The 12,218-nt window shown below is 55.1% G+C and overlaps 3 protein-coding genes across 3 annotated transcripts; 2 read left to right on the top strand and 1 right to left on the bottom strand.

Annotated features, from left to right (window-relative positions):
* Positions 1-1,000: 1,000 nt before the first annotated feature.
* Positions 1,001-1,819, top strand: BZA05DRAFT_447120 (uncharacterized protein; the record flags this gene model as incomplete). Its single annotated transcript, XM_051487135.1, has 1 exon — positions 1,001-1,819. One exon carries the CDS (start codon positions 1,001-1,003, stop codon positions 1,817-1,819), a length of 819 nt encoding a protein of 272 aa, XP_051337042.1.
* Positions 1,820-2,123: 304 nt separating this feature from the next.
* Positions 2,124-3,744, bottom strand: BZA05DRAFT_447121 (uncharacterized protein; the record flags this gene model as incomplete). Its single annotated transcript, XM_051487136.1, has 2 exons — positions 2,124-3,470; positions 3,529-3,744. The coding sequence occupies 2 exons, from the start codon at positions 3,742-3,744 to the stop codon at positions 2,124-2,126; spliced, it is 1,563 nt and encodes a 520-aa protein (XP_051337043.1).
* A 1,152-nt stretch (positions 3,745-4,896) lies between these two features.
* On the top strand, positions 4,897-5,330 carry BZA05DRAFT_447122 (uncharacterized protein; the record flags this gene model as incomplete). The annotated part of the gene is made up of 3 exons (XM_051487137.1): positions 4,897-4,988; positions 5,062-5,173; positions 5,253-5,330. 3 exons carry the CDS (start codon positions 4,897-4,899, stop codon positions 5,328-5,330), a joined length of 282 nt encoding a protein of 93 aa, XP_051337044.1.
* Positions 5,331-12,218: the final 6,888 nt, after the last annotated feature.

The raw sequence follows: 12,218 nt of genomic DNA on the forward strand, positions 1-12,218 counted from the left end.
GTTCGACAGTACAGACTGTGTGCTTCCTGTGCATGTCGAGCGGGATATCGTTGAGGCAATGTGCTACACACACACAGTCGCCACACTGTGGCTGAACACAAGACGTTCACAGCGAAGCACTCACTGCCGAATCATGACTCCTTCGTTGACAGATCATTGCGTCTTCGAAGGTTCCCATCCGTATTGGCTCTGGACGCGAGTACTCAGCAGCCTCTTCTGTCGTGAATGTAATCCCAAAAGAAAGAAAGAGGGCACTTGCACATACCTACGTCACCAACGTCCGCCAACCAAATCTTACACACAATGTGCAATACCTACCGGTCGATGTGCACGCACGCTGTGAGTGGCTGCCACCGGTCATGAGAAGATGAGCGGTTGCGGTTGCGGTTGTGGTTGTGGTTGTAGATGTCGGTAGGTTGTGGAATGAACATGTTGTATGTAGGAGCTGGAAGGACTTGAAGGAGGCCGGAAGGAGGCGAGAACTCCGGCCACCTCGGCACTGCGACCCCACACTCGTAAATTTGGTTCGTTGTGGTGTGCATCTACTAGCGATCACTATCTACGATCAGATGCGGAGAGATTGAGCTGCGGAGAGCTTATACACATCCGAGCATTGCAGAAGCCGTTGGCCAAGGAGATATCATTCTTCTCTACGAGCTTCCCTTCGCATGCTGGCTGTAGGCTGCAGCATCGTCGTCGTTTTTGCAAGGTGAGGGGCCCCCATCTTAGCACGATGGTCGGTGGCAATCGAGCGGGGAGCGGGAAGGGGCAGCGGACATATGTACTGCGGTCCGCAATCTTTATTTGGAAGTCACTCGTGACTTGTCTCCTTACCTCTGATGTCGCGTCCCTGACGCCGTTTTGACGACGTCCGTGCGGATCGTGACGTCAATGCATACCGACAGGCTTGCTATATAAACGACGACGAGCCTGTCCGAATTCCTTCTCCCTCCCATCTGGAACCATACGCACTTTACACACAACGACTTTCTACATCATCATGCCTCGCGCCAAACATCCCACCGCCGCCCCCGCCGCCGCCGCTCCCGCTCCCCCTCCTGCGCACGAGGAAGCCGAAGCCGAAGCCGAAGACGCCACCAACTCTGGCTACGCCAGCACGTCGAGCTGTGGCGGCGGCAGCAGCTACGACATCACAACGCACGCGTTCGCGCTGCCCAGCGGGGCGAGCTGGGGCGATGCAAGTTGGGTGCGGATCCGGCACGATGACTTTCCGTTCTGGGACGAGGCGACGGGCGAGCCGCTGGCAAGGAATCAGCAGAACTTTCCGAATACCATCTGGGTCGACGCTAACGAGGAGGAGCGCGAGGAGGCGGAGTGGGCGGAGTGGGCGGAGAGGACGGAGTGGGTGAGGGAGAGGGATAGGGAGAGGGAGTGGGTCAAGGAGAGGGAGAAGGACGGTAAAAAGGGAAAGGGGAAGGGGAGGGGGAGGGGGCCCGGCGAGGGCGATGATGAGGATGAGGGTGAGGTGGTGGGCTTGGATGAGGGCATGGGCGAGGGCGAGGACGAGGAGGGGGAGGACGTCGAGAAGAACGATACAACCGCCCCGCCGCCGAAGAAACGAGCCAGGATCAAGAAAGAACCAGTCCAGAAGAAGAGCGCACCGAAGCCCAAGCCGGCGCTCAAATCAAAGCCGGTACCGAGGCCCAAGCCGCCGCCGAAATCAAAACCGGCGCCCAAGTCCAAGCCCAGCATTGCCGACAGTACGCCGAGGTCTGTTATTGCGAAGGGGAAAAGGGTGGCCGCCAAACCCAAGGCGGGAGAACCGGCGAAGGTGGCAACTTCGCAGTCGGTGGGTTAGTTTTGCGGATGTCCTGTTGCTGTATCATTGTAGTGCCCGACCTTGCTGTCCGTCCGGACTTTACTGTTTCTTCTGGACCTTGCGGTTTCTTGCAGGTTTTGCTGTTACTTTCGGACCTTACTATTACTTTCGGACCTCACTGTTGCTTTCTGACCTTGATCATTTCATACTTAGTATACTTTTCGCTTTGATGGACAGCATGTAAAGATGCATGAAGGTTTTCGAGTTGGGATTGAGCTAGGAGTGGCAGTTGTACCAAATTTAGGTCTTAGCATTTTGCGGAAGTGTATGAAAACTCCTTGTTTCAGCGAGACATCGCTCCATATTTTTCCACCCAGCTCACGTATTTCTCACGGCTCGACCTCATCTCGCCGTACGGCCACCGGCCCTTCTCGCTCATATCGACTCTGCACCCCTGCTCCATCCACATCTTGAACGTCTCGACCGCATCTTCGGGGAACCAATGCTGCCGTCCCTCCGCCTTCCTACACCTGCGTTCCATGTACTCGTACACCTCCTTTGCCGTCGTCTTCGCCCGCTCGTAGCAGCTCAGGTCCAAGTGCCTTTCCACGAATCCGGCGCCGACCTGGTACCGCCGCTCCTCGGGCACCCAGTACGGATTGGCAAAGAGCGCGGCTATGTCGGTGGCCCACGTAGGGTTCGTCGCGATCAGGCGCGGCGGGTGCGGGGTGAAGCCGTGAGGACGCAGGTGGGGGACGGGGCAGTCTGGTGCCGCCGCGGGAATGTGCGACGGGACGCAGTCACAGTTGCGGCTCCAGCGAGTAGTTCCGAGTGACCTATTCAGCCAGTCGACGCCGCGCGCGGGCACCGGGCGTGTGCTCCCGTCCGGAGACATCTCGATCGGCCCCGTGTCGAGGTAGCGCAGCGCGTATGGAAGGGCGCTCCCGAACGCCGCCAGCTCGATCGGCCCCGTGTCGTGGCGCAGCGCGCATTCAAGGGCCCAGCCGCCCCGGCTCACGGGCAGCGGCCGGTGGATCCGTCGCCGGCACTCGGCGAGCTTCGTGTACTCGAGCACGCCCGTGTACGTTTGTAGCTTCGCCTGCACCGTGGTGAGGTAGGCGGTGATCTGCGCACGCATCACGGTGAGAGTCGCGCCAGGTGATGGGAGTGATAGGAGGTGCAGGAGGTGGAGGAGCTGCCACTCTGGCGACGAGGGGTCCGCGGCGTGAGGCGAGTTCTGCACGTTCGTGAGAAATGCACGCTCCGGAACACAGCACGTCGACATGCAGTCACAGCTCGCGGTCGTCTCGGGCAGATAGTCCAGCAATACCCCTCTACGCCAGGAGTACACGGGATTACAGAAGTCGAACATGAGGATAGCGATCATCACCCTCGCCCGAAGCGGCAGTGCGTCTGGAGCCCATACGCAAGGGTTACCGTACATACCCTGCACATCGCCGGGTGCGAGTGATGCGCCGACGACAGCAAACGGCACACCCTCGCCCGCCAGCATCGCGGCGAAACCGACTTGTCTAGCGCCGGGAGCGCCCACAACCGTACCAAATGTGCGGTGCTTGCTGATCCGCCACATAGTTGGATCGTAGTCCTGCAACAGGACTATGTCGAGGTACTGCGCGGCCTGGGCGTAGTGTTCGCGGCTGCAGCGGAAGTTGATCTCGGCGAGGTCGGGCTGCAGGGTGGGAGGTCAGTCAAAGCGTCATACGGCCACGGAAACCACGCCTACATACCAGCAACTGGAATTCAGCCCTACCTAAGAGCGCGGGATTGACGAAATGCTCCAGCGGAATCCGATATCCGTCACCATCCTCGACCGCGTTGACGATGCTAACCTGCGTTGTCGTTAGGAAGCGGCCGATGCACGGTGGATCCGCAGTTGGACCCGCCGCGATGTCGTGGTCGTGGTCTTGTACCGCAGAGCGCGGGAAGGTGCGGTCGCAAGCCATTAGCGTCATCTTCAGTCGTTAGAGAGTCAATTTCTGTAGCAGTTGCAGCGTGCAGTGCGTGTGCTGTGGTGAAAGTCGAATCGGAATCGGATGTGGGAGCTGGTTGTTTATGTGCCGTGGTTTGCGAGGGTCCCGTTGAACGAAAGGATCGAACCCAACTTGGAGCATGAGGATGTGCCCTGGAGATTCAAGCCGAGTGAGCAGGATCACTTCAAAATGAATTAGGGCTTCGCAGCTTGGAAGGGTTTGGAAGCGATTGGGGGAAATGATGGTGGAGGACCAGGACATGATATATCACTCTCACCACAAAGGCACTAGTGTATTTTGTGACACTCTACATCACTCGCTCCATGACGGCACGTGTAAATTTGTGGTCCCTAAAAAAATTGTTCAATACGCCAGACGACTCAATTTCGTGACTGACTCAATAACCCTTAAAAGTATTTAATAGCTGCGAGACAGCTTCAGAGTTCCGAGTGGCCTACAGTGACCTCGCAACAGGGCCCACGCCACGAATGGCTTCCATCGTGAAGTATCTACGGAATCTGTAGCTTGGGGGTGCGGACTTGAAACCTGTTGGGGAGGTGGAGGTGGAGGTGGAGCACCTATCCCGCAAGACGATAGAGTACATAGTGATTGCGGGGTTTGGGGCACACATGAGCACGATATAATGTAGCCCCATCGAATGGCGCTGCAGTGACATATATTAGGAATACGGTACATGTTATGCTTGCACTGGATCGCTACTTCGTACTCGTCGAATCCATATGGTGTCACTCGTACAACGAGCGATCTCTCATGAGTCAAGCTTCAGTCTTCGTCCTTCCCATCGTTCTTTCCTATCCTTCTCTCCCACCATCTCTCCTACCATCTCTCTCACCATCTCCTCTTCTTAGCTCACGAGCTCACCACCTGCGACCAACAACATCTCTACACTTCAGCAAATTTCCGAAACTAAATCGAACTCAGCCACTCGCTTCAGTAAGTCACCCGATCGATATTCCATCTTCTCTAATTGTGTTGACACCTTTGGAAAATCAAGAGAAAATGGCTCCAAGAACCTGAAGCTCCACATGGCCGAGAAGAAGTCCAAGAATCGCGGCAAAGGCAACCGCCAATAAGACCGCCGAGAAGAAGAAGCCGGCGCCCAAGATGGCTGCCGCAAAGCCCAAGGGCATTATCGAGCGCGCCCCGAAGAAGCCTGCCCCCAAGAAGCCTGCCCCCAAGAAGCCTGCCGACAAAAAGTCGGCGCCCGCCGCAGTCCCCGCTCCCCTGCCGCCTCCCCCGCCGTCTTCGCCCTCACCCCGGCACCACCAGGTACACGTACCATCTCCCCGCCAATGACTCGGTCATCCATGCACTCAAGGAGTGCCCGGAGCCGTCGGGCAAGTTTGAACGCTACGCGTTCCGCAACGAGGTCTTCCGTCGGGTGAGATGCCCGGTGGCATCAAGATGCACATCGAGGTGCCCGGCACCTTGAGCTTCTTCAGTTGACCTGAGGAGCTGAGGTGTCGGGCCCTGGCTGGGAGACTTACGTCGGAGAGGAAAGGGTGCGCGGCATCGTCGCTTTGCATGTCTACAACTAAGTGACGGTTGGGGAGAGTGAGGAGAGCGAGAAGGAGGAGGAGGAGAAGCTGTCGCGGAGAGAAGAGGAATGGGTTGAGTAGTGGGCAGCAACGTTGGTGCGAACCAACGTTGGCGGGTATGGCGGGGTCGTCTTTTTTTTTCTTCTTTTTTTTTCTTCTTTTCTTTTTTCGATCATAATCTTCAAAATAAACGATCAACTACTATCTCCTCTTTCTCCTTTGTCTATTCTCTTCATCAAAATTCACGAGTATTAGGGGTTGAGGACAAGATTCCATGTAGTGGTGGCCGAGTATGTTCACGGAAAGACGTGAAAACCACGCCAATTTGTACTTCTGCATCGAAACTGGACTTTATACCAACATCAAAAAATGAAGTCAATGGATGAAGTGCTTCCCCAATACCTGGAGAAACTACCTATCTGACGAGTCAAAATCTTGCTGGTTAAATTTCGGTGGTGATCATGGGTCGCGGAAAGACAAGCATTTTTGAGGCGATTTCGGAACTCCAGCGCGCTACGATCCATAGGATACTACTTTTGCTCCATTAGGGCGGCGGACTTCCCGCCGCGTCACACACCGACGGCGGAGATGGGAAGCGCCTTTAGCCGCGACCGGTAGTTAGGGCGAGCCGAAGCTGGCGGCTGTGCGAAGCCCCGGCGGCGGCTGGGCCGTTGGGAGGCAGCCTTGGTGACACCGCGACTATTACTCTACATGGCTCCTGCGGTTTGCGCCGCTACTTAGCCAAGCAAAGACCCTCATTCCACCATGATGCTTATGGAGGGTCGGATTTACGGCCTTCAAACCGGCCATCTTCCGTTCCGGCCCGTTCGAAGGACATCCCCGGATACATAGTGTTGAATGGACCTGCGATAGGTACCATGTTAATCCGCATCCCCGATGTGAGAGGTCGACCCTCGGGCCGCCACGCAAGGATGCTCGTACATATATAAAGTACATAGGCACGCAGAGACTTGTCGAAATGAGCAGCCGATTCCGGCTCGGCCTCAGATCACATACATATGCATAGTAGGTACCTAGTTGGGGTCTGGCAGGGTGATATTCGTTTTGCGTACAGCGGCAACTTCCAGCCATCGTAGCTCACCGCCTGGATGATCTGTGCACACCTTAAATCGTTCACTCGAACTCCGTAAGGATCATGGGGCTTATGCCGAACAAAGCACGTCGAGATATGCTTGGCGAGTTCTTTTCCTACCTAGTGGCTCGATTCGATGTATGATAGTAGATATAGTACCCAGCACACCGTGGAAGCAACTGCCTCATCTCATGATCGGTCCATAGTAACGGTCTCGGAAGCCGCGTGGACTGCGGACCGTTGCCTTCCAGCCAAGATGGGTCGCACTGCGACAATGTGGATATGCGGTCCCGCCCAATCCATTCAGACTGGTACCAAACAGAGCATGCCAAGGCATCCACGGCTTTGTTTTGCTCCGAGTGCATGGCTGCGGTTCAATTCGTTGTTCTTTTTTCTTGGCTCAATATCCAGCCTTACGCGCCGTTGGAAGCCACATGGACCCGGTTTCTAGCCTATGTACTAGCACATACATGCAACGGTGCTCTCCTCACGCCCGGGACGAGACTCGGGAACTGCAGATTGCGCTGGGTCTCCACCGAATGGTATGATACGGCATGCACTGAGAATTTCGCCGACGACAGGGAGGTAGACGTGTTAGTGTGGGCCGGAAACTGCGGGTCCCGGAAGAGGGGGCATATGTACATAGGAGAATATATAAGAAAGGCGAGCATTAAAGGTACCTTTGCAGGCCCGTGCTCGGAGGAATAATCTAGAAGGCGGGCTGCTTGAAAGAGTAGGTATATACCTGGTACTATAGTTGGTACCGACGTGCATTTGGCCTAGGACTCGAGGCATGTGTCCGAAACGGCCCGCCTCGTGTGCAGGGAAAACTTATGACCGGGCTGAGACCATGACACTGGCGAACACCAAGGGGCTTTTGGCTCATCTTATGTAGGGGTTCCAGAGTTCGCCGACCCGCAGTTCATATGCATAAACCTTCCGCTTTGCTGTCTTCGAGCCGGGATACTGTAGTTACGGTAGCTTATAAACTGGAAAGTGGTCTAGGCGTAAAGAGCTCGCAAGGTACGTTCCGATTTCTCTGATACCCACCACGGCAAAGGAGTTTATCCCTCGCTTTTTTTCCCTCCCGATCTGCTGTTCGATTCGGAGTGGTCATATGTAGTGGTTCCATCGGCTGCCGTAGATCATATGATAACTAGAACCTGGCCGTTGAACGGCCCTCTTCACCAGCTATAGCGCCTCAGGTACTTCCGGAGATTACACACAAAAAAACCACGCATCATGCACCCATGCATAGTGTCACATAGGTAGGGTACCGTGGGTAAGACTTGACCCGGGGGCGCTCAGCCCTATGTACAGCACAATCTGTGTATGGTCCTGCAATATCTTGGCGTGGTTTCGCGGAACCAGTAGGCACCGGGTATACATCAATACCTATTATAGATATGTGCGCGGTAACTACTCCCTTGGCAGGTTCTGGAGGTGGATAAACACTGCATTTGCCGGTTCTGGGGGTAGTAACCGGCGGATAACTGAACATACGCGCAATCGCTGCATGTGGTATTGGAAGGAAAAGAGGCGCGGATTTGACAGGTAGCCCTAGAAAGGATCGTTGTACTCTACGTAAGATGGTCGTACTAACTACCGGTATTCGAGGGGCGGCGATGGCCGGCTGATCCTCGGTGCACGATGGCTACGACGTACTCCGAAAAGCCCGCAATCTCACCGAATCTCCGACTGGTTTATTTGCCAGCAGCTTGTCCCTACCATCTACCCAGGTAGTACCACCGATATCCACCCTCGAGCCGGATAATCTGCACACGCCAGACGCCAGCGATCGGCCATTAGGGGTAATCAAAGTGCGGTGGTTCGCTAGCTCGGTGACTTTTTAGCGTGCTGATTTTGGCCAATGAGGACGAGGGCACTGTGATTCCCTTAGTTGGGTTTGTCGGTGGGTTTGTCGGTGGGAGTGACCGTTGGCGGCGCGGCCACGAGTCTGTAGCGACGACATGCAAAAAGAAAATCTCCTCCGAATCGTCACTACCACCGAGTCGCTGTTTGGTTCTCAGATGTAATGCGTAATGTGCTTAGGCGTTGCAGTACCCGTGCTCTCTTCTGTGTACAAGGCATTGAGGCAGTACTACGGAGTATTTTGTACTGCGGGTTGGACAAAAGAGGAAGTCGTGACCATCTAGGCCGCCCAAAATACTAGCTGTGGTGGGCACGACTTTTGGTGTGTGGCGCCATTCGATTACACCCTCCCCTGTGGCGTTGTTTCGTACAGATCAGTGCAAAGGACAGAGCAGAGTTTTTTTTATACACACCGCCTGTAACGGCACGGTCGAGCAAGGCTCCAGGTAGCGAAGCCGGGCGGGGAATCGGATACTGGGTTCGGCAGAAGCAACATGGGTTCGGAGGACAAGGCAAGGCAGGGCTCAGTGCAGACGGGAACTGAGAACAGAGGCAGGGACAAGGACTACGGCGCAGACGGCAGCCGAGGTAAGGTCAGAGGTAACAGTGATTGAATTAACAAGTTGTTGCGTGAAGAACTAAATACAGAGGGGCAATGGCCCGTTTATATAGAAAATCCTCCACTTCTTCCCGCAACCTGACAGTGACCGTGGGCGTGTGCCAGACCCTGAGAAATCCACCTTGTCAGTACCCCGCTTCTGTGACTCATACCCTGCGCAGCCGCACTACCCCTGCTTCCTTCACACCGCCCCAATCCCCTGCGGCTCATTACTGCACTATCCCTGCTCCCTGCACACAGCCCCAAATCCTCTGCAGCTCATCCTTGCACTGCCGGTACACTGCCTCTCAACTCTCCCGATCCTTGCGCCGACCCTCCCTTCGTCATTCCGTCGCGAGCCGTGACAGTAATCCCTCCTAAGGCTCGAGTTCCCACGAGAGCAAGTTCGACTGGTTCAGGCTGCATGGGGTATCGTCGATGGAAGTCGTCCACAGCTTGTACCTCGGTAAGGTTCTCCTCTGGTTCCCACGTTGGTGCCGTGTAGCCCCTCTATTTCACCAGGTGTAATAAAGTACACTGGGAAAGTACTATACCACTTGACCAAAAGGTATTTTGATGGCTGAAGGCCATCATCCCAGTAGCTACTTAAGGCCAGGATTTCTGAACTGTGACACCAGGTACTGGAGTTTGCCCCTGAGGTTCCGGCTGTCGAGAACCTCTTCAACCTCCCATTCTTTTTGGTCGTCCACCATTACCGGAAGTGGTGGCGGTGGAATTTGTCCAGGGAAGGGATCGTCAGCGGAGGCATGAAGGAGGGATACAGGAAATGTTCGGTGCTTCTGAACGGTGTCTGGGATGTCCAATTCGTAGACATGGGTTTGGATTGTCCGAATCACGCGGTAGGGACCATGGTGTTTGTTTTCCAGCTTGCGACTGGGCCTCTCGGTGCGCCAGTTCCGACCATCCACCCATACCATGCCGCCTGGTTGGAAGGCTGGCGCACGGGTTCGGTGTCGGTCGGAGTCGTCCTGTTGCCGTGCCTGGGCGTACCGCATCTGGCTGCGGGCGACGCCGTAGGTTTGATGTAACCGTTCCGCTGCACTCTGAGCTTAATGTTCCTCCTTGTTGTCAACACGGATATCCAGCTCAAAGTCACACCGTGGGTGGTATTCTAGGTTAGCGAAGGATGGGGACAGGGTAGCCGTGTTGGAGACCTGGTTGTTGCCAGCGAATTCGACCAAGAACAAGTAGCCGGCCCAGTCATCCTGGAGGTAGCTGACGTACGCGCGGAGGGGCTGTTCCATGACGGCGTTCATACGTTCAGTTTGGCCGTCAGTCTAGGGGTGGAAGGCAGTCGACAGGCGTGGCTCGATCTTGAGACAGAGCATAAGTGCTTCCAGAATCTCGAGGCAAACTGGGGACCCCAATCCGAGACGATGGTTTCTGGCCACCCGTGGTACCTGAAGATCCGGTCTCAGAACAGCTCTGCCAGTCCTTCCGAGGTGATGGCCGTGGTACATGGCAGGAGATGGCGTTGCTGGGTCAGTCGGTCAACAAAAACATAGATGGCGTCAAACCCCTTTGAGTCCGATAGGCCAGTGACAAAGTGTGAGACTGGGACGGGTTTGTGTCGTCGGAGTCTATAGTAAAGTCGAGGATAGAATAAAAGTCAGGCATTTCGATAATTCACAACGGAATAATCTTAAGGGTGTTTGTTCGATGGCTTTGTTCGGTGCCATGATTGTAGTTTGTTCGGTTGCCCGCTCGGTTCGACTTATAGTCGTCCCGATCCTCAGCACGTGATTCCTCTAGAGTGCGGCCTAACGTAGCTCCGTTGCTTCCTTTGCATCGGAGTTCCGCGGCCTAGCCTTGAGTCGTCGTCAGCTCTCTTCGGATAGTCTTCTCGACTAGGCAGGTGGTAAACACCACGCGCCCAAGATAGATCGGAGTTTCCGAGCAATTATCTCCCTCATGCGCCGGCAGAGTTCTTCGCTCGAAGTTGTCTGCCCCCATCGGTCGATGTTCGATTCTCTCGTCATAACAGTTTTTTCCTGGATCGGAGTTCCTACTGCGGGGCCCTATGATCGGAGATCTCAAAGTCCTCTGGACTGTTATCCCGATCTCCCGCATCTCCGATCACTGTCTAGACTCTGGAATCCGTTTGCTCCCTCCTTCCTATCTTGTCCTTGATCGCTTCTAACTATCCTTTCGGCTCGCAACTCTATTCTAATCACCCGAACTATCTAATCACATCTCTTGCGACCGTCGTGACCTCCGATACCTATCGGGGTGTCACACCATCTCCCCTCCCACGAGGCTTCGGCCCGAAGCACCCAAGTCCTCGCCTTTATCCTAATTTTGATAACTGGATGAAGTCCTCCATCCCCTTCATCCTACTACCTGCCCGAGTTCGAGAAAACCACATGGGAAAAAACTCTTACTCATCTGTGAGCCGGTAGTCCCTCGGCGCATCGGGATTTTTGCGATGAAACTCGCGTAGCTTTTGCCGACCGCCTACTGAGAAGTTGTCGAATGGCTCGTTCGTCCAGTCCCGTCGTTCGGGGTAGTTGAGCCATTTGACGAGGTAGAGCACTCGTCGACCTTTCTTCGAGCTGCCCATAACCTCATCGACGTCGTATTCTTCGTTGCCTTCCACATCATCGGCCTCTCGTAAGATTTGAGAGGGATCCGGTGGTGCTCGGGTGCCAGCTCGGAACGGTTCAACGAGCGAGACGTGAAAGACATTATGAATCTTCCACTTCCTTGGCAGAGTGAGCTTGACAGCGAGCGGCGATACGATCTTCTCGATTTGGAAGGGACCATGGTTCTTGTGGTCCAACTTCCGCGAGGGTCGGCGGGTTTGAATGTTCCGCCCATTGAGCATTACCAAGTCTCCTACTTGATAAGCCGGTGCCTCCTGACGATGTTGATCTGCATACTTGCGCATTCGTTCGCGCGTTCGTTCGAGGGTCTTGATGTTTTCCTCGTGGACTGTATGCATCCAGTGAGCGTAGACCTTGCTGGCGGGGTTGAGAGAATTTGCCGCAGCAGGGTTTGTCGCCGACGGGTGGTATCCGAAATTCGCATAGAAGGGCGACATTCCGGTTGCCGATGTAACCGAGTTGTTGTAGGCAAACTCAGCCATCGGTAGGAGATTCACCCAATCGTTCTGTTCGTAGTTGACGAAGGAGCGGAGGTATGCTTCGATCGTCTGGTTGAGGCGTTCGGTTTGTCCATCCGTCTGTGGGTGGAACGCTGTTGACATCCGGGGCTTAATGCCTAGCAGCCGGATGAATTCTTTCCATGTACCCGAGGTAAACCGTGAGTCTCGGTCCGACACTATGTCTGCTGGTAATCCGTGAAA

The sequence above is a fragment of the Tricharina praecox genome, assembly GCF_024521635.1.
Source record: "Tricharina praecox strain CBS 144465 chromosome Unknown BZA05scaffold_22, whole genome shotgun sequence".
In the NCBI taxonomy this organism is placed as follows: Eukaryota; Fungi; Ascomycota; class Pezizomycetes; order Pezizales; family Pyronemataceae; genus Tricharina; species Tricharina praecox.